The sequence below is a fragment of the Amyelois transitella genome, chromosome 27 (assembly GCF_032362555.1).
Source record: "Amyelois transitella isolate CPQ chromosome 27, ilAmyTran1.1, whole genome shotgun sequence".
Lineage (NCBI taxonomy): Eukaryota > Metazoa > Arthropoda > Insecta > Lepidoptera > Pyralidae > Amyelois > Amyelois transitella.
This window is the reverse complement of record NC_083530.1, coordinates 5,253,539-5,272,500: the sequence shown is the minus strand read 5'-3', so window position 1 is coordinate 5,272,500 and position 18,962 is coordinate 5,253,539. Positions and strand designations below refer to the sequence as shown.

Here is an 18,962-nt window from a genome sequence, read left to right as displayed (position 1 = left end):
GACGCCTCGGGAGTGCGAGAGGCCGACCGAGACCGGCGCTCCATCCTCCCTGAGCGCGCGGCAAGCGCGCGCCTTCACTTTCGTTGTGCCTTTCAGTTTACAAATCTCAATGACTCGCACACATGCTAGACTCCTTGGTCCGTGTTTCAAGACGGGTCCTGCGAGTGCCCGAAACTGAATCATCGCAGACCGAAACGCGCACGGTCCGAGACCACGGCTGCGACGACAGGCGCGCAGCGCCGACGTCCGCGCTTTGGCAGGACCTCGACGGCTACGCAACCTTGCGTCGGGCCGGACGCATGAAGCGTGCGCGGTTCACAGTTGTACCGTCCGACAGCCGGCCGGCCACCGCCCGGTCCGTCCGCCGCCCCGCGAAGGGCGACGAGCGGGCTCCCGGGCGGCGCTTAGGCCGACATCGAACGGGTCGCGATGCAGTACTAAGGGAGAAGTGCACGCCGTCCCCGGACGCTACTCACGAGCACCGTGCGCACGATCGAGACCGAACGCATCGGGAGCGCGCCAGTGCGCCGAGGAATAACGATGAATCTCCCCGTTCGTTCATTCGAGTTTCGCAGGTTTACCCCTGAACGGTTTCACGTACTCTTGAACTCTCTCTTCAAAGTTCTTTTCAACTTTCCCTCACGGTACTTGTTCGCTATCGGTCTCGCGGTAATATTTAGCCTTAGATGGAGTTTACCACCCACTTAGGGCTGCACTCTCAAGCAACCCGACTCTGAGGAGAGTCCCTCTCGCCGCCGACCTCCGTCGCTACGGGCCTGGCACCCTCTACGGGAAAACGGCCCCGTTCAAGACGAACTTGGACAGGAGTCTCGACGACGAGAAAGCGGAACCTCCCGAACACCACATGGTCCCGCGACCGTGACGACCGCGGGATTCGGCGCTGGGCTTCATTCCTGTTCGCTCGCCGCTACTAAGGAAATCCTGGTTAGTTTCTTTTCCTCCGCTTACTAATATGCTTAAATTCGGCGGGTGATCCTCCCTGATCTGAGGCCAACGATAAAATGAGAGGCAGACTCGATATCCGTCAGCGCTACGGCGGCGCAAACGAGCGCGTGCTCGCGATGAGCACGACGCTTCGAAGGCGACGTCGATACGCTCTTCGGACGTCGAGTCCGCCTACGCGTGTCGCACGACGTTTATTGCTGGTGGTCTACTACTACGTCTCTCGCGACGCCCCCACCGAACACACTCTCTGGTTATATAATAATATATCCGAAGAGTCGCTTCGGTGGTCGGCCGCTGAGCGAGCCCCACCCGTGTGTGACAGCGAGATCTTGCACGATCTATATTTGAACGGACCTATCGCGCGCGATGCGCGTCGGAACCGCCAATTGCGCGCAGCAAATGAAAATTTACAACGCGCAGTGTGGTTTTTGTTTTTATGCAGCCGGCCCTCAGACAGGAGTGGTCCCGGATGTGTCTCCAGGGACCGCAATGTGCGTTCGAAATGTCGATGTTCAAATGTGTCCTGCAGTTCACACTATGACGCGCAGTTAACTGCGTTCTTCATCGACCCGCGAGCCAAGTGATCCACCGTCCAGGGTAGTGGTTTGATTGTTGTTTAAAAAAAAAAAAAATTTAAAATTAAAAAAAAAAAAAAAAAAATATGAAGCTTGTGTGTCTTAGAATGAACACTACCGCCGACCTCTCGGAGGCAGAGCGTTCGCTCTAACCGCTTAAATAAAATCGTGTGTGCGTACGCGACTCGGCATGCGGAATTTTACCGGTCGACAGTTTGTATCGCACACACAAACACACACATAGTGTGGTGTTGTGTTGTGTCTATGGATTATTTTACACGTACAACGCGCGCGCGCTCGCTGGGCAGGCGGCACACATCGTACACGTTAATGATCCTTCCGCAGGTTCCCCTACGGAAACCTTGTTACGACTTTTACTTCCTCTAAATGATCAAGTTTGGTCAACTTCCCAGCAACGCCGACGGCCGTGAAGCCACCGCGTGTCGGTCCGAAGACCTCACTAAATCATTCAATCGGTAGTAGCGACGGGCGGTGTGTACAAAGGGCAGGGACGTAATCAACGCGAGCTTATGACTCGCGCTTACTAGGAATTCCTCGTTTATGGGGGATAATTGCAAACCCCAATCCCCAGCACGAAGGAGTTTCAGCGGGTTGCCCGGGCCTCTAGGCCAGGGAGAACATGCTGATTCCTTCAGTGTAGCGCGCGTGCGGCCCAGGACATCTAAGGGCATCACAGACCTGTTATTGCTCAATCTCGTGCGGCTCGAAGCCGCCGGTCCCTCTAAGAAGAATTTAAATACGCCGCCAGTGAGTTGCGCGGCCGAAGCCGCACACACCTAAATGGCGACGCCTATTTAGCAGGCTAGAGTCTCGTTCGTTACCGGAATTAACCAGACAAATCGCTCCACCAACTAAGAACGGCCATGCACCACCACCCACCGAATCAAGAAAGAGCTGTTAATCTGTCAATCCTTCCGGTGTCCGGGCCTGGTGAGATTTCCCGTGTTGAGTCAAATTAAGCCGCAGGCTCCACTCCTGGTGGTGCCCTTCCGTCAATTCCTTTAAGTTTCAGCTTTGCAACCATACTCCCCCCGGAGTCCAAAATCTTTGGTTTCCCGGAAGCTGCCCGCCGAGCCATTGTAGTAACGTCGGCGGATCGCTAGATGACATATTTACGGTTAGAACTAGGGCGGTATCTAATCGCCTTCGAACCTCTAACTTTCGTTCTTGATTGATGAAAACACCTTTGGCAAATGCTTTCGCTGATGTTCGTCTTGCGACGATCCAAGAATTTCACCTCTAACGTCGCAATACGAATGCCCCCAGTTATCCCTATTAATCATTACCTCGGAGTTCTGAAAACCAACAAAATAGAACCGAGATCATATTCTATTATTCCATGCACGAAATATTCAAGCAGCATTTTGAGCCCGCTTTGAGCACTCTAATTTGTTCAAAGTAAAATTGTCGGCCCACCTCGACACTCACTGAAGAGCACCGCGATAGGATTTTGATATTGAACCGGCGTTTTACCGCCGGCTCACCGACGATATGCTCCGCAAACGTGTCAGTATCACCGCGGATGCGGTGCACCGACAGCGCGGCGCACAAATGCAACTACGAGCTTTTTAACCGCAACAATTTTAGTATACGCTATTGGAGCTGGAATTACCGCGGCTGCTGGCACCAGACTTGCCCTCCAATTGTTCCTCGTTAAAATATTTAAAGTGTACTCATTCCGATTACGAGGCCTCGTAAGAGTCCCGTATCGTTATTTTTCGTCACTACCTCCCCGTGCCGGGAGTGGGTAATTTGCGCGCCTGCTGCCTTCCTTGGATGTGGTAGCCGTTTCTCAGGCTCCCTCTCCGGAATCGAACCCTGATTCCCCGTTACCCGTGACAACCATGGTAGTCGCAGAAACTACCATCGAAAGTTGATAAGGCAGACATTTGAAAGATGCGTCGCCGGTACTGGACCATGCGATCGGCAAAAGTTATCCAGATTCATCAAAATTAACGACTTCGGACGCGAGGCCCTCCGTCGATTGGTTTTGATCTAATAAAAGCACTCATCCCATCACTGGTCAGAGTTCTGATTGCATGTATTAGCTCTAGAATTACCACAGTTATCCAAGTAACTGAGTAAGATCTAAGGAACCAAAACTGATATATTGAGCCATTCGCGGTATCGCCTTAATACGGCTTGCACTGAGACATGCATGGCTTAATCTTTGAGACAAGCATATAACTACTGGCAGGATCAACCAGGGAGCTAACACGACGCGCGCGAGCGCGAGTGGAGCTGGAGGCGAACGCGCTCAGAGCACCAGCGCACAGCACCCGAAGGGCGTGGCGTGGCGCGCTGCAGCACGATTGCCCAACACGCCGTGCTCGTCCGAAAATCGTTCGAACACGGCGAGTGCCTTCTTACAACTCGTCTCAACAAACACCACACGCACACACTATATGTGGTGGTGGTGGTGGTGGTGGTGGTGGTGATACGAGAGTGCGAGAGCACAGTGGCGGCCCCGGGGGCGTCGTGTGGCGGGTGAGCGGCAGTTCGAACTACGATGGATCCTAGCCACCGCGCACACATCACACCACACATTCCACCCCCGGAGGAGAGCCATGGTCGGGTCTTGTGATCAGACCGTCACCGAACGTTCGCTAATAGACGCAACCGCTTTGTAAAATGTCGTTTAACATTAAAAGCGTGGTACAGTCTCGTCAAAACGCCCGGTATTGGGGGGGCCGATCGCACTTCGTATGAACTCCGGTCCATATTATACGATGATATTGTGAGAGCGAGATTGGAACCGACCTAGCCGTCGCAGTGTCACACCACCGCACCACCAAGTGGTGTGGTGGTGCGCTACTAAACGACGAACCAGCGTCAATCTCAAACTCTTCAAGCGGCGCACGCGCAACACCAACACGGCGAATTCTTCCGTGGAGGCTGAGACACGTGCCCTTTGTCAACCTTAGCCGGGTACAGAACTGAATACAGTTAGTGTGTCCGTCGGTAGACTGAGTGGGCGGGACGATTCACTCGAAACCGAACATATATAAACGGTGCGTGTGGCGTGGTGGTGGCGCGGTTGTGGTGATCCCCACGAACCAAACAACACCATCAAAACCAGACAACATCCATTCGGATAATATTCACATGTTCAAGTGTAACTCGTCCTTTCATATGGCGCGCGCGTTAGACACACACCACACCACACACCATCACCACTCTGTGGTGGTGGTGGTGCCCGCGGTGTGGTGCGCACGCGCACGCCTCGCCTGCCGGCTCCGAGAATATGATTTCCCTTCACCGGTGCGGTTCGATCTAGCCACTTTAAAGGCGTACTCCGTGCGCGCGCCTGCGCCCCTCTGCACGTCGCGCCGGTCTTACCGGCGGGTGGCGGGCGCCGCACCTATCACCACACCACAAGCGGCCGGCTCCGTTAGTGGTTGCACAGAATGAGAACATCGTCCATGTATACTACATTATATGTATGTCACGGTGCCGTGTGGTCCCCGGCACCTTAATAGAATAGGACCACTCCGTCTGTTTCCCGTGGATGTCGTAAGAGGCGACTAAGGGAATTAATAACAAAATGCCAAATAATCATGTTACTTGCCAATCAATAAACCAAACAAACTATTTAGTGAAAACCATGTGTGTGATCAATCATACTCACATCTAAATCTAACGGATGATATATGTATTATGTCATATGTCAAAAATATTATTTCACTGTGACATATTTTGAAACAGATAAAAAAGCAAATAAAAATGAATTGAATTGAATAATAGTGGTGGCATACTTACAAACAAATTGTAAATTGCTTGAAATTATTTCAAAATGTTTAAAATTCATGTTTATTTCCAAACTATGACCTATTATAAAGTCTACAAAGATGCATCATAAGCATATAGATAGAATAGTGTTCACAGATAAAAAATATAAAATAATCGATTCAAAAAACACAACTAACACTAATGTATCGAATAGAGACCGGGGGTACGTTCGTGTATCTGTACCATTATACCAAAAGAGCTTTAGGTAATGTCATATAATGTGACAGAATGTTTAATTTTATTTGTCAAATGATTGAAATCAATGTCAATGTACCATATTTATGTGTACATATTTACTCATTTTAATTCAAATGCAAAATTGGCATTTATTTATATATAATAACAAGGATTACAATGTAGTGTTCATAGATAACATAATGTAAATTGAGTAGTAATTATTAATAAACTTGAAACAATAAATTTTAAAAGAAAAAAAAAACTCAACTAGTGTACCAAACACTAGTCCTTTCAAAACACAATTAAGTATAATAGGTATAGGTTAGAGGCCGGGGGAGCGTTCGTGTATCTGTAGTACCATTTAAAAGAGCCTTAGATGTCATAAAATGTGACAGGTTAAAAGAAAAATAAATAATCCTATAAACAACACTAATGTACCATATTTTATTTCATGTGCATTTAGTTCTTTTAATTCAATTAATTATACAGGTAATATTTAAGAGATGTTTAATTTTGACAATGCGATGGCACATTTATGTGTATGTAGTTCTTTTGATGCAAATGAAAACTTGGCATTTATAATATACCTATATAATATATATGTATATTATAAATGGTATTATCATATTTTTTATGGGCATGTTGTTCTTTTAATTGAATTAATATAATATAATATAATATATAATATTAATTTACAATTAATTATACAGTTAATATTGAAGAGTTGTCAAAATGTTTCAAATTAATGTCAATATTTGTACCATATGAAGTCATTTTAATGCAAATGCAAAATTGGCATTTATTATATATAATAATAATAATAATAAAGACTACAATGTAGTGTTCATAGATAAAATAATGTAAATTGCTATAAACCTTTTACAGGTTAAAAGAAAAATTAATTATACTAATATATCTATAGAGCAAAAATATACATATAAGATTAATGTATATAATAAATAAATAGTTAATTATACAGTTAACATGTAAGAGATGTTCAATTTTATTTGTCAAAATGATTCAAATTAATGACAATGTACATTACATATAATAATAAAGTTCATATTTTAGTGTTCATAGATAAAAAATAATATAGATTGAATGGCCTTAATTAAAAAATTTAAAAAAAATATATCAATTCAAAAATCACAACTAGGATACCAACTAACTACTCACTCCTTACACAACACAATTGAGTGTAATATCGGTAGCGACTAAGGGATAGGCTTATAAAATTGCGATCCTTTTTTTAAGGCGATCGGATAGCAACCTGTCACTATTTGGATCTCAATACCATCATTAAGCCGAGTAGCTGAACGTGGCCGTTCAGTCTTTTCTTGACTGTTGGCTCTGTCTAACCCGTAAGGGATATAGACGTGACGTGATATGTATGTATGTATGTATGAGAATAACACAAAACATTAATTCCAGGGTCCCAGCTGCGTGCTTCCCATCAACTACATACATCCTGGGTATCGAGGGGGTGGGCTACGATGAGAGAAGGGCGAGAAGATATTGCGATGCAAGCTGGCCGCCGCCTACCGCCTGGTGGACCCGTTCGGTTGGACCCAGAGTGAGTGCCACTGAATTGATATTTTACCTTTTGTATCCAATTTTGAAAATAAATCTATTATATTCTATTCTATGGATGTCGTAAAAGGCGGCTAATAAATTAGTGTGGCAAGTGACATAGACTTGACTATATGTGCATATATCATAATAGTGAAGGGATATAGACGTGACCATATGGATGTATGTATGTATGCACATATCTATACTATATAATATTATAAAGCTGAAGAGTTTGTTTGTTTGTTTGTTTGAACGCGCTAATCTCAGTAAGTACTGGTTCGAATTGAAAAATTATTTTTGCGTTGAATAGACCATTTATCGAGGAAGGCTTTAGGCTGTATAACATCACGCTGCAACTAAAAAATATGTGAAAAAAAAAAAAAAAAAAATCCTTGAGGGCTTCAATACGGCCCAAAATAACTATTCCACATATCTATAGAGCAAAAATATACATATAAGATTAATGTATATAATAAATAAATAGTTAATTATACAGTTAACATGTAAAATTGAACATCAATTTTATTTGTCAAAAATGATTCAAATTAATAACAATGCATGTACCATATTTATGTGTACCTATGAAGTCATTTTAATGCAAATGCAAAATTGGCATTTATAATATATAATAATAAAGTCCATATTATAGTGTTCATAGGTATAAAATAATGTATATTGAAAAGCATTAATTAATAAATTTAAAAAATAAAATAATCAATTCAAAAAACACAACTAGGATACTAACTAAACTACTCACTCCTTACACAACACAATTGAGTATAATATCGGTAGAGACCGGGTGTACGTTCGTGTATCTGTACCATTCAAAAGAGCTTTAGATGTCGATAAAATGTGACCATATTTGTTGTCAAAATGATTCAAATTAATGACAATGTACATTATGTACAATATTTATGTGTACCTATGAAGTCATTTTAATGCAAATGTAAAATTGGCGTTTATTATATTGTAATAATAAAGTCAAGTCTATATTATAGTGTTCATAGCTAAAAAAATTATGTACATTTAAAATATAATCAATTCAAAAACAAAACCATTTAAAAGAGCTTTTTTAGATGTCCATATAATGTGACAGGTTAAAATAGAAATTAATTATAACAAACACAAATTTAGATGTCATATAATGTTACAGATTAAAAGAAAAATATAAATAATATTATATTCATAGAGGAAATCCAAATAATACCTTTAAACAACACTAATGTACCATATATTTTTTTTTTATGTGCATCATTTAGTTCTTTTAATGCAAATGAAAAAATGGCGTTTATTATATTGTAATATAATAAAGTCAAGTCTATATAATAGTGTTCATAGCTAAAAAAATTATGTACATTTAATTAATAAATTTAAAATATAATCAATTCAAAAACAAAACTAGGATAATTAACTAGTGCCATTTAAAAGAGCTTTTTTAGATGTACATACAATGAATGTGACAGGGTAAAAATAGAAATTAATTATAATAATTTATATAGGAAATAGATAGATATGTGAAAGATTAATGTTAATTTTGAAACTACACTTATAGAATCAAATAATACCTACATACCTATAAACAACACAACATACAGCAGTTCTTTTAATGCAAATGCAAAATTCCCATTTATAAAATAACAACGTAAATTGAAAAGTGAAATTAATAACCCAACAGTGAATGAAAACAAACCCGCCACAAACACAAACACAAATTTAGATGTCATATAATGTTACAGATTAAAAGAAAAATAAATAATATTATATTCATAGAGGAAATCCAAATAATACCTTTAAACAACACTAATGTACCATATTTTTTTTTTTTTTTTTTTTTTATGTGCAGCGTTTAGTTCTTTTAATGCAAATGAAAAAATGGCATTTATTATATATATACCTATATAATAATAAATACATATATAATATGGTATAGTGTTCATAGATAAAATAATGTAAATTGAAAAGTGTAAATTTAAGAGATGTTCAATTTTATTTGTCAAAATGATTCAAATTAATGACAACGTATTTACCATATTTATGTGCATGTAGTTCTTTTAATGCAAATGAAAAAATGGCATTTTGTTATATATACACCTTATATATTAATTAATATAATATCGGGCGGTTAGAGACCGGGGAAACGTTCGTGTATCTGTACAATCGGCACCACATCAGCCCTCAGGCGGCTGTTCGTGTATAATCGAAAACTAAGCTGGTGGGGCGCGCCGCGCCACCGCGCCACCACGTCACCCGTCACCGAGTCGACTTTGAACAAAGACCGCGGACACGTTCGTGTACCCGATATATACGAAAAATCCATCGCCCTCGGACGAATCACCTGGCGTAGGGCTGAGTCTCAACAGATCGCAGCACGACGCTGCTCTACCGAGCACAACACCCCGCCAGGAACGGAAGTCGTCTACAGACTATTCCGAGCCCCGACATCGAACTGAGGTAGATTCGGACCTTCGGAGCCGTGGCGCACGTGTTAAACCGACCGCACCGATCTCCGCGATCCAAATGGGCTTCGACGTCGCACCTCACGTGTGTGAAGCGCGACTAGTAAAGTCACATTGTTTAGAGCCTCCCGACTCTCGGGGCTCCACAGTGAGCATATCCTTGCCGGATTCGGCTAGGCTGGCTTCGGCCTTAGAGGCGTTCAGGCATAATCCCGCGGATGGTAGCTTCGCACCACCGGCCGCTCGGCCGAGTGCATGAACCAAATGTCCGAAACTGCGGTTCCTCTCGTACTGAGCAGTATTACTATCGCAACGACAAGCCATCAGTAGGGTAAAACTAACCTGTCTCACGACGGTCTAAACCCAGCTCACGTTCCCTTTTGATGGGTGAACAATCCAACGCTTGGCGAATTTTGCTTCGCAATGATAGGAAGAGCCGACATCGAAGGATCAAAAAGCAACGTCGCTATGAACGCTTGGCTGCCACAAGCCAGTTATCCCTGTGGTAACTTTTCTGGCACCTCTTGCTAAAAACTCTTTATACTAAAGGATCGATAGGCCGTGCTTTCGCAGTCCCTATGCATACTGAACATCTGGATCAAGCCAGCTTTTGCCCTTTTGCTCTACGCGAGGTTTCTGTCCTCGCTGAGCTGGCCTTAGGACACCTGCGTTATTCTTTGACAGATGTACCGCCCCAGTCAAACTCCCCGCCTGGCAGTGTCCTCGAACCGGATCACGCGGGAGTTGGACGGCGCCGAGCGTTTCCGCCGCGGCGCCACTCTGCACGCTTGGAACGAAACACCGTGCGCTCGCCGATATAATCGACCGCGCACCGCCTCCGCCCAACCGAGTAAGTAATGAAACAATGAAAGTAGTGGTTTTTCAGCGACGACCGCGAACGGTCTCCCACTTATGCTACACCTCTCATGTCTCCTTACAATGCCAGACTAGAGTCAAGCTCAACAGGGTCTTCTTTCCCCGCTGATTCTCCCAAGCCCGTTCCCTTGGCTGTGGTTTCGCTAGATAGTAGATAGGGACAGCCCTTTCTGGGCCCTGCCGGGCCCGCCACCACCCATGCACCTACCAACATCTTGTTATACGGTGCGAATCGTGGGAGAAGGGCGCCCTAATGCTCTTAGGCTCTCTGTAAGGGCGCGCCTATGCTTGACTCCCTACAAGTTGTATTCCGGCAGGTTTAGTCCCCCGCCGGATCACCGGATCCGGCTAATGTCCGCCCCCCTCTTTGGGGGTGAGTACATCACACTTACGGTACTCGTGTACTCGTCCGTCGACGGCCGGGGTCTTCACTCCTCTCCAGCAAAACCTCTGACAAACTTGATAGGTCAACTTGTATTGCCTCTCTCGAGGCCGCTCCGGATTTTATGCCACCGATGTGCGAACTCTGTTAGCCGCCTGAAGTTTCTTCCAAACTTCTTGCAGGTGGCGCACCTCACGGACTCCGACTTGCAGTCGGCTTCCTTGTGCCCAATCGATCCGCATTTGCTGCACGTGGGCTTCTCCTCCTTGCACTTCTTCTCACGGTGGCCGTATGTCTGGCATCTTCCGCATCTGATGGCGGTGGTGAAGTCCCCAACTGGGCAAACCTCTCACTCTACATACAGGCAGCCCTTCTGTAGCAGCGCCAGTCTGAACGCCGGGGTGCACGCCAGCTCCATCGTCGTGCGGGTCCCACCTTCGCGTAAGACAATTTTTCTTAATGTTGGGCAGCGTCCAGTTGGGGTCTTCTTTGAAATTTTGTTCATGAACGCTGCCGATGAAGTCTTCAAACTTTGTGTCCCTGCCTTCAATGCCACGAAACGCGATCAGGGGAGTTCTCCCCTGCACGTCACTCGCCCGAAGAGTCTGCGGGAGTGCTGACCTCAGGCGTGCCAGGTCCGCCTTGGTCTTCCCCTCGATGAGGACCCCGGCGTTACCAACTCTTCTGATCTTGTCTATGTTTATTTTAAGGGCTGCCGGTGCCACGGAGGTTTTGAGGAGCTTTTTTGTCTCCTCGGCCGTCTTGACCTCACCCCCCGTCGGATATACCGCGATGAGCGGGCCCCCTGCTGCGGGCATCCTAACCCTATCCGCGTAGGAGCCACCTCTTCCCATCTGTGGCGCCACAGCCGCAGCGCTAGCCGCCATTTGCGCGGCCGCCACCTGACGCGCAGCAGCCTCACAGGCCTCCCTGCGCGCTCTCTTCGCCTCAGCCTCAGCTCTTTGAGCCCGGCGGGTTTCCATTATGTTGGCCTGTTTCGTCTTCTCAAGGCTCGAGGAACCCGCCTCCGCGATGAGAGCCAGCTGGCCGACTATTTCCAGCATAGTCTGGAGGTGGCTCGTAATGGCTCCCTGGTCTGCCTTGTTAAGCTTCGACGTGGGCCCGCTCATGATCGTCGACACCCTCCTCGCTTCTCGGTTGGCTCGGGACAGCAGCTCTCTGGCCGTGGCCAAATGCAGCATCCCGTCTGCGTTCGGTTCGGGGTCAGGTTCCGGGTCGGCGATGGGGGGGGCGGCAACTGTCCTCTTCTCCGCGGGTCTCCTCTTTGGTGTAGCCGCGACTGTGCTCTCGTCTGGCGACAACACTCTTTTTGCGGCCGCGAACAGTCGCTGCGTGAGGCCCTCCTCGTCCCCCCTCGGGGGACGTCCCAGAGGCATCCTCTCCCATCGGCGATCGCACCGCGGCAATCGCCAGTGCCGCCGCCTCGAAGGCCACGCGGGCGACGGCGTCGTCACTGCCATCCTGCAGGTCTTCCGCAGCGGCTACCGCTCGAAAAGGTGGCGTGCGCGCCAGCGAGGGGCGCGGAGCGAATGGGTCCATCGGAGGAGACTCGTTGGGCGGGGGTGCTCCGTCTTCGTCCATGTCTCTAAGGACGTCTATTACGTTCTTAAAAATTTTAACGTTCCAAAGTTAAGTTCGTGTGTCCTTAATTTTTAGCGATATCAGACTGGCACAATACGCTTGCCGGCCTGACTCACCACTCACTCACTAAAACTGTCACTATCACTGCCGTTGTCAATTTGACAGTGACAACGTCAACTGTCAAAAGTCGACTGACAGCCGTCAACTGTCAAATCTCCAAACTAATTGTCAACTGCACTAACTTATTTACTACCTTCAAGTTCCTTATTAACAACCAAATAACTACCCTAATAATTGTCAAAAATACAATAAAATACACTAAAACTATGATAAATAAGCCTATTTAGGTCCAAATCCTACACACTAAAATGTTAATAACAATGTCTACTCACCGAAACACCACTTACGCAGCTTGGGTATTCCGAGGAGGACAAACACCGCGCGTCCAAGTCACTATACACTAGCACTAAATTGTAGGTCTATTGTCCTAATTACATCCAAGAGGTTATTAGGGGCGAAAGTTCTATAATATCATAATTCATATAATATCCACCAGCGAAAATTATCTCGCAGAAGGTCGAAGTACGGACGTTTTCACGTATTTAAAAAATAAGTACGCGGAGATGCACGCGAACGAACTACACTCGATCTTTTTACTTGTCAAAAAGACGTTTTAAAAATACTCGTCCGCCGAATCTATGGCAGGACGAAGGAGTTCGCGCATGCATTTCTATACATAAAACGGAACGATTGTTCGGTTGTTTCTCAAATTTTATTTTATTTATATATACATTTATATTATTTATTACAAAAAAAATGTGATCCTGGATCCCTACAAGAGAAAAAAGAAAAGAAGCAAGAAGGAGATATAGTTTAGATAAAGTAGAGATTATAGAAACCCTAATAAAAAGCAGTTAGTTAAGGCAATGATAGATGAAGGAATAAAAAAAGTTAAACGGTTTTCTATTGCAGATAACTAAAAGCTAAAAAATAAACTAAAAGCTAAAAAATAATTTCATGGATACAGTCATGAGAAATATTGTTATATTTTCAAAATAAAGTGCCCCACGATTTCATTTTAGTTTACATACATACATATGGTCACGTCTATATCAATTGAGGGGTAGACAGAGCCAACAGTCTTGAAAAGACTGAATGGCCACGTCCAGCTTTGGCTTAATAATAGAATCGAGATTCAAATAGTGACAGGTTGCTAGCCCATCGCCTTAAAACGAATCCCAAGTTTGTAAGCCTATTCCTTAGTCGCCTTTTACGACATCCATGGGAAAGAGATGGAATGGTCCTATTCTTTTTTGTATTAGTGCCGGGAACCACACGGCATATTTAAATCTTAGTATATTTATATATTATTATAATATCATTAAACATATTTAAAATTTGTATACTTCAATAATTACATCATTTGTCATAGGTGTTTTTATAAATTTATATTGCATTTTTAGGAATTTATGTGACCATAGATATTTTCAGAAAGTGAAAGGTTACGAGTAACTTTATTTTAAACATATTTATAATATAAATAAATATAAATTTCATGTCCCTGCTATTTACCGCTGAGGAGATTTCTCGTACGGAGCCGATCCTCGCAGCAGCATCAGCTCACGTTTATGGTTAACATGCATTGTCATCGGTTCTGGACCAGCATGCAGAATTTCAGCTCAATCGGATACCGGGAAGTGGGTCAAATTAAACTTGAAAGATTTGTTAACATACAATTCAAACTAAATTAAAGCTTTTAAAAAAGAACAGTATTAATAATGTATTAAATAAAAATTTAATTAAGAAGCGTCACTTGGTTCAAATTATTAGTGCTACTCAAGACTGTGAAAATGATGACCAATTGATACTTCTGATAAGAATATTACTAGTGGTGACAAAATTGTAAAATTCCTCAACCGATGTCAGCCACAGGAACCTATAAGCCCTGTAAATTCTGAAACTGTTTTGCCTTAAGTTGAAGAAAACAGATCATCTGTTAATAGTCCCACAGTTCAGCCAACTAGTGAAATAAGTGAGAAGTCCAGGCTAAGACGTTCTGTTGGAGTTCGTAAGGCACCCCAAACGTCACAACTTATAAAGTACTCTTGTTTGTTTATGCACCCGAACACACAGGCTGGCAACATTGAAAAAGCATTCTTCCTTCTTTTTTACCTCTTCCATTAAAGAGTAGTCTTTCCATAATATTTTATTGTTCTTTTGTATTATCCGGTTACAATAAACTTTGTGCAGCAATAAAAGTTTTATTTAGTTGTTCCGAATGGCCCGGGGACACCATATGACATTCATAGGAAAGAGATGTTGTGTGACTAGTGGCCGTATTCCATTAGTGATGGGCACCCACAGCACTGATGAAAACCACACGGCACCATTATGAAAAGTATATTCAAGCAAGCAAGTCTCATACAAATTGATATAATAAGTTGTTAGATTTTTTTATTGCATTACAATTATACCTATAAAACATGTATTTTCGCCCCAAGTTGATTGGTAGACCTCACTCGCTTCGCTCGGCCGTTATATAGAGCGTTATGGAGGATATATCTGTTTATTGTTGACTCTACGGTTAATTAAAACTTGTAACAAACATGGATTTTTTGTCAAAACTTGTTAAATAATTCGAAATGATACTCCGTCAATGAAAAAAAAACATTTTTATTTCTATACAATTTACATCCGCGTTTTGTGCAGCTCTATCGTATAAATAACTTTGTCTTTACATTAAAACTAAAAAGTAAATGATAAATTGTACTTACTATTTACAATAACATTCTTCCTCGCCAACCATATATTCTCATACGAGGTTTTGACAATACTTATTGATTTCGCTTCGAATATAATTTTTTAAAACAGATTATTTTCAAAGGAATATATCTGAGTTAATAATCCTGTGAATAATGTATGCGTATCTCATATTTTTCTAGAATTTGTTAAGTTAACGGGCAACAAGTAGAACAAAACCTCGTATTTACGTATTTTAATTGTCAAATTTAATTTTGTGTTATGTGGAGATGCGATTAGTGGAGTTCAGGTTCTGAAATATACGCGCATGCGACATGAGCCAGTTTTATTATCATTCAATATTCTATCACAATTTAATAATTAAAAAATAAATATGTATATTTTTTTAATAAATAACTTTATCTGTTATTTATTAAAAAAATATATCTAATTTAAAAAAATACATATCGTTGATATGATCTTCCACTGAAACCAATTAATGCTAATTATTTTTTGGTTTTAAAGCATTTACCAATGTAATTTTATAATTTTCATTTGAAATTTAAAAGAAATCCTTCGTTCTAGTAAATAAAAAATTAATCTTAAAAAAAAAGTTAATTTCACATCAAAAAAAGATTTTTTAAATAATTTTGTTCAACATTTTGATCACAGTTGTGTTGGGACCGGATGGTAGACCTGAAATATCTTCATCAAGTTTTTCTCAAATGATAAAAATATGAAAGAATAAGAATTTAGTAGGTATTGCGATATTTTAATAATACTTTTAATAATACAGAAATTTAAACTTCTGGAAATAAATTTACTTTTATTTGCAGGTGGTTCTAGAACAATCATGAATAGCAGTGGTGGTATATCTATGAGAATGTACTGAAGTGGTTGTGTTGAAATGAAAGAATATTTTGTAGTGTTGACATGTATTTAATGTTAACCATGTAAATACAAAGTACCTAGTACCAAAGATAAGCTAAAACATTTAAAGGAAAGGATAAACTAAATTAATGGTTACAATATCAAATGTAATGTTATGACAGCGTGCTTATTTTTCTTGTGTCCATGTCGATATAACCAGAAATACTTTTATTGAAACCCATTCCCACTGCAATCTATAGGAAATAATAATTTTTAGGTAAGTTTTTAAAGTATATAATTCTGAAACATTGTTATTTACTAGCATGTAAAAGTAATACAATGAAAATGGGACTGTTTCTTTGAAATGTATCATGGCTTTTAATAAACTTTATGCCGGATTGTCAATTTCCGTGTTCAAAAACTTGTATGTATTGAGTTAAGTGTATTGTCTGTATCCAAAACAATATTTATTCTCCCTAACATCAATCGATCCTATTTTTAATAAAAATATGTTTGACAATGAAACAATTTCAATATATTCTCTTTACAATTAACACAATCAGAGGTAAGCTATCACGACATCAATGTCCTAATACTAAACATTTATTTTTTTTCATTCGAAAATACTCCTAGAGAAAAAGATATGCATCTATTTACCTGATAACATTGACTTTAAATGTTATTTTAAACAGCTATTTAGTTTCTATTTAAAGGCCGGCTATAACACTGTTTATATGAAATTTAGAAAACTTTCTCATATTATTGCAATAAAGAAATAGGATAGGTTGGCAATGAAGTTACAAAAAAATTTTAGATATTCGTAAAAAGAAAAGGCTTGATTTCGGGTAAACTATTTAAATGACATGATAAACAGTAATATAGGCGAGCTACCACAAGATTCACACGATACAAACATCTATAGTACTTAATAAAGAACAGAATAGGTAAAATAGCGCAAACGTGGTGTTTCCTTTCAAATCCTAAATCTAGTCCTTGTGCAGGCTTAATCAAATTTTTTAAGTCGAATCGTCACTAGTTTTGTTTATTTTAAGAAAAATTTATAGAAAATCCGTACTGTCATATTTTCACTAATCGAATATAATTGACATTGCAATGACGCTTACTACTACCCTAGAAAGTGCTACGCTATTTCTTACAATTAGACATTTTTGGTTCTTACAATGAATGGTCAAATTAATAACTGTATCTATTTCTTAAAGGCATGCAGAAAAAAATAACATGCACACTCCAAGCACGGTGTCAAAATAAAATGAAACTCAAAATGTTCTACCTTAAAACCACAGTTCTTTATTTCTTGTACAATTCACAACTTTTACGATTACAAACAACCGATTTATCGGATAACAGACGCGCACACGTCATTACATTTTTATATATAAAAACAACATGTGTGAATGTACTAATGGAGAAACGAAAAAATAATTATACCTTAACACGAACTCACAAACTATTACCAATTTACTAAAAAGGTAAGGAAGTCAATAAGTTAGTGCCATATTCAAAACATGCCAATTTGCAAGTGATTGTAATTAATATTTTGTCATAAGTACGACTAAAAAAAGTATTGCTATTTTGAAAATGGCACCGAAGTCTAAACACCTACAAATTCACAGAAATAATATGGGAATATTACTTAACAACTAAGACACTATTTAGAAAAAAAAACAAAATGCGCATTCCTGAGAGCAAAGCTCCTAGAGAAAAAATAAAACGAAAAAAAAAATGGTACTGTAAAATGTGTTAAAACATGAAAAAAAAAAACCTTGTAACCGTGTCTATATTAATATTAAAATAACTAACTGTTAATGTCTTTATAGAGTGATCTAGATCACGGAATTGTAAAATAAGGAATTATTAATTTGATGCCATTGCTAGAAAAATAACTAGAGGGGTTGTATTTATTTAAGTTATCTTGTTTTTGGACTGTGTTGTATGTTTTTTTTTCTTTTTTGCAATGGCAGCCCCTCCCTCCCCGCGCCCGTGGTGTGGCTGTGTGTGTGTGTGTTGCCGCCATCTTGATATGTGTGAGTGAGTGTGCTCCGCCGCTTCGCCGTTAGCTAGAAGCAAACACGTTTATCGTGAGTTATGTGTCTCAAATATGCTCTCTGCCGAAAAATAGTGACAATTTGTATTAATTCTTGTAAGAAAAGATATTGGAACAAATTTAAAAATGCGGGGTAAGAAAACTGTTTTTTTTTTTTTAAATAAAGAAATTGCTATTATGAAGCTATTTTTCGGTCAGATCTTGAAATAAACTTTAAAAAGAGACAAAAGAGAAAGAAAAAAAGCAAAAACAAAGAAAAATATTTGAGTAAATTAGTACCTATGGTTGTTGGTTTGTGTTTGTGGGGGAGACATGTATTTTAGTATTCCTGAAGTTACCATAACGATATACGAATAATTTATTTGTCATTTGTGATATGTAATTAATTATTATCGAAGCATTGTACACAATACACATATATCGCCACATACACTTACATTTGCTAAAATAAATGTACAATTGACAATTTCCGACAGGACAAGCGTACCGTACAACCGAACACACCGTGTCTAGCCTATAATTTATTTAATCTAATAGCCTATCAGCATTTTAAGTACAAATCTAAATTTATCAAGCTTAAAAAGCACACACCAGCGATTCTCTCACAAAATATATGACAGTTGTGCACGACTGTACATTTTAAGTACAATATACATCTTATACATATCTACATTCCATTTGTAACGGTCAAAATTGACATTCAAGCGACTCGCAAGTCATGAAAGATATGTCATTCCATACAGTTTTATTTATCAGGTTAACTATTTGAATCGCATTTAATGTTATTTATAAACAACGTAAGCATCTTTTCAAGAAGTGACACTTGTGTACTAGATTGCACTATAAATTATTCAAAGTTGTCTTTATCAACA

General features: G+C 40.9%; 1 protein-coding gene and 3 non-coding genes across 4 annotated transcripts in view; all 4 read right to left on the bottom strand.

Moving 5' to 3' along the window:
• LOC132903530 (large subunit ribosomal RNA) overlaps nt 1–1,014 on the bottom strand; it is a 3,908-nt gene extending 2,894 nt beyond the window's left edge. The window contains exon 1 of the ribosomal RNA XR_009657446.1: nt 1–1,014. This exon is cut by the window's left edge and continues 2,894 nt beyond it. This is a non-coding gene — a ribosomal RNA (large subunit ribosomal RNA).
• Nucleotides 1,015–1,409: 395 nt separating this feature from the next.
• On the bottom strand, nt 1,410–1,566 carry LOC132903527 (5.8S ribosomal RNA). Its single transcript, XR_009657443.1, has one exon. It is a non-coding gene; the product is annotated as a 5.8S ribosomal RNA (ribosomal RNA).
• Nucleotides 1,567–1,869: 303 nt separating this feature from the next.
• On the bottom strand, nt 1,870–3,772 carry LOC132903534 (small subunit ribosomal RNA). Its single transcript, XR_009657450.1, has one exon. It is a non-coding gene; the product is annotated as a small subunit ribosomal RNA (ribosomal RNA).
• Nucleotides 3,773–15,075: 11,303 nt separating this feature from the next.
• Nucleotides 15,076–18,962, bottom strand: part of LOC106130426 (heterogeneous nuclear ribonucleoprotein L) — a 276,610-nt gene continuing 272,723 nt past the window's right edge. Inside the window, exon 15 of the mRNA XM_013329264.2 lies at nt 15,076–18,103. Coding sequence (XP_013184718.1) covers nt 18,100–18,103 — 4 coding nt within the window. The 3' untranslated portion in view covers nt 15,076–18,099. The remainder of the gene's footprint in view (nt 18,104–18,962) is intronic.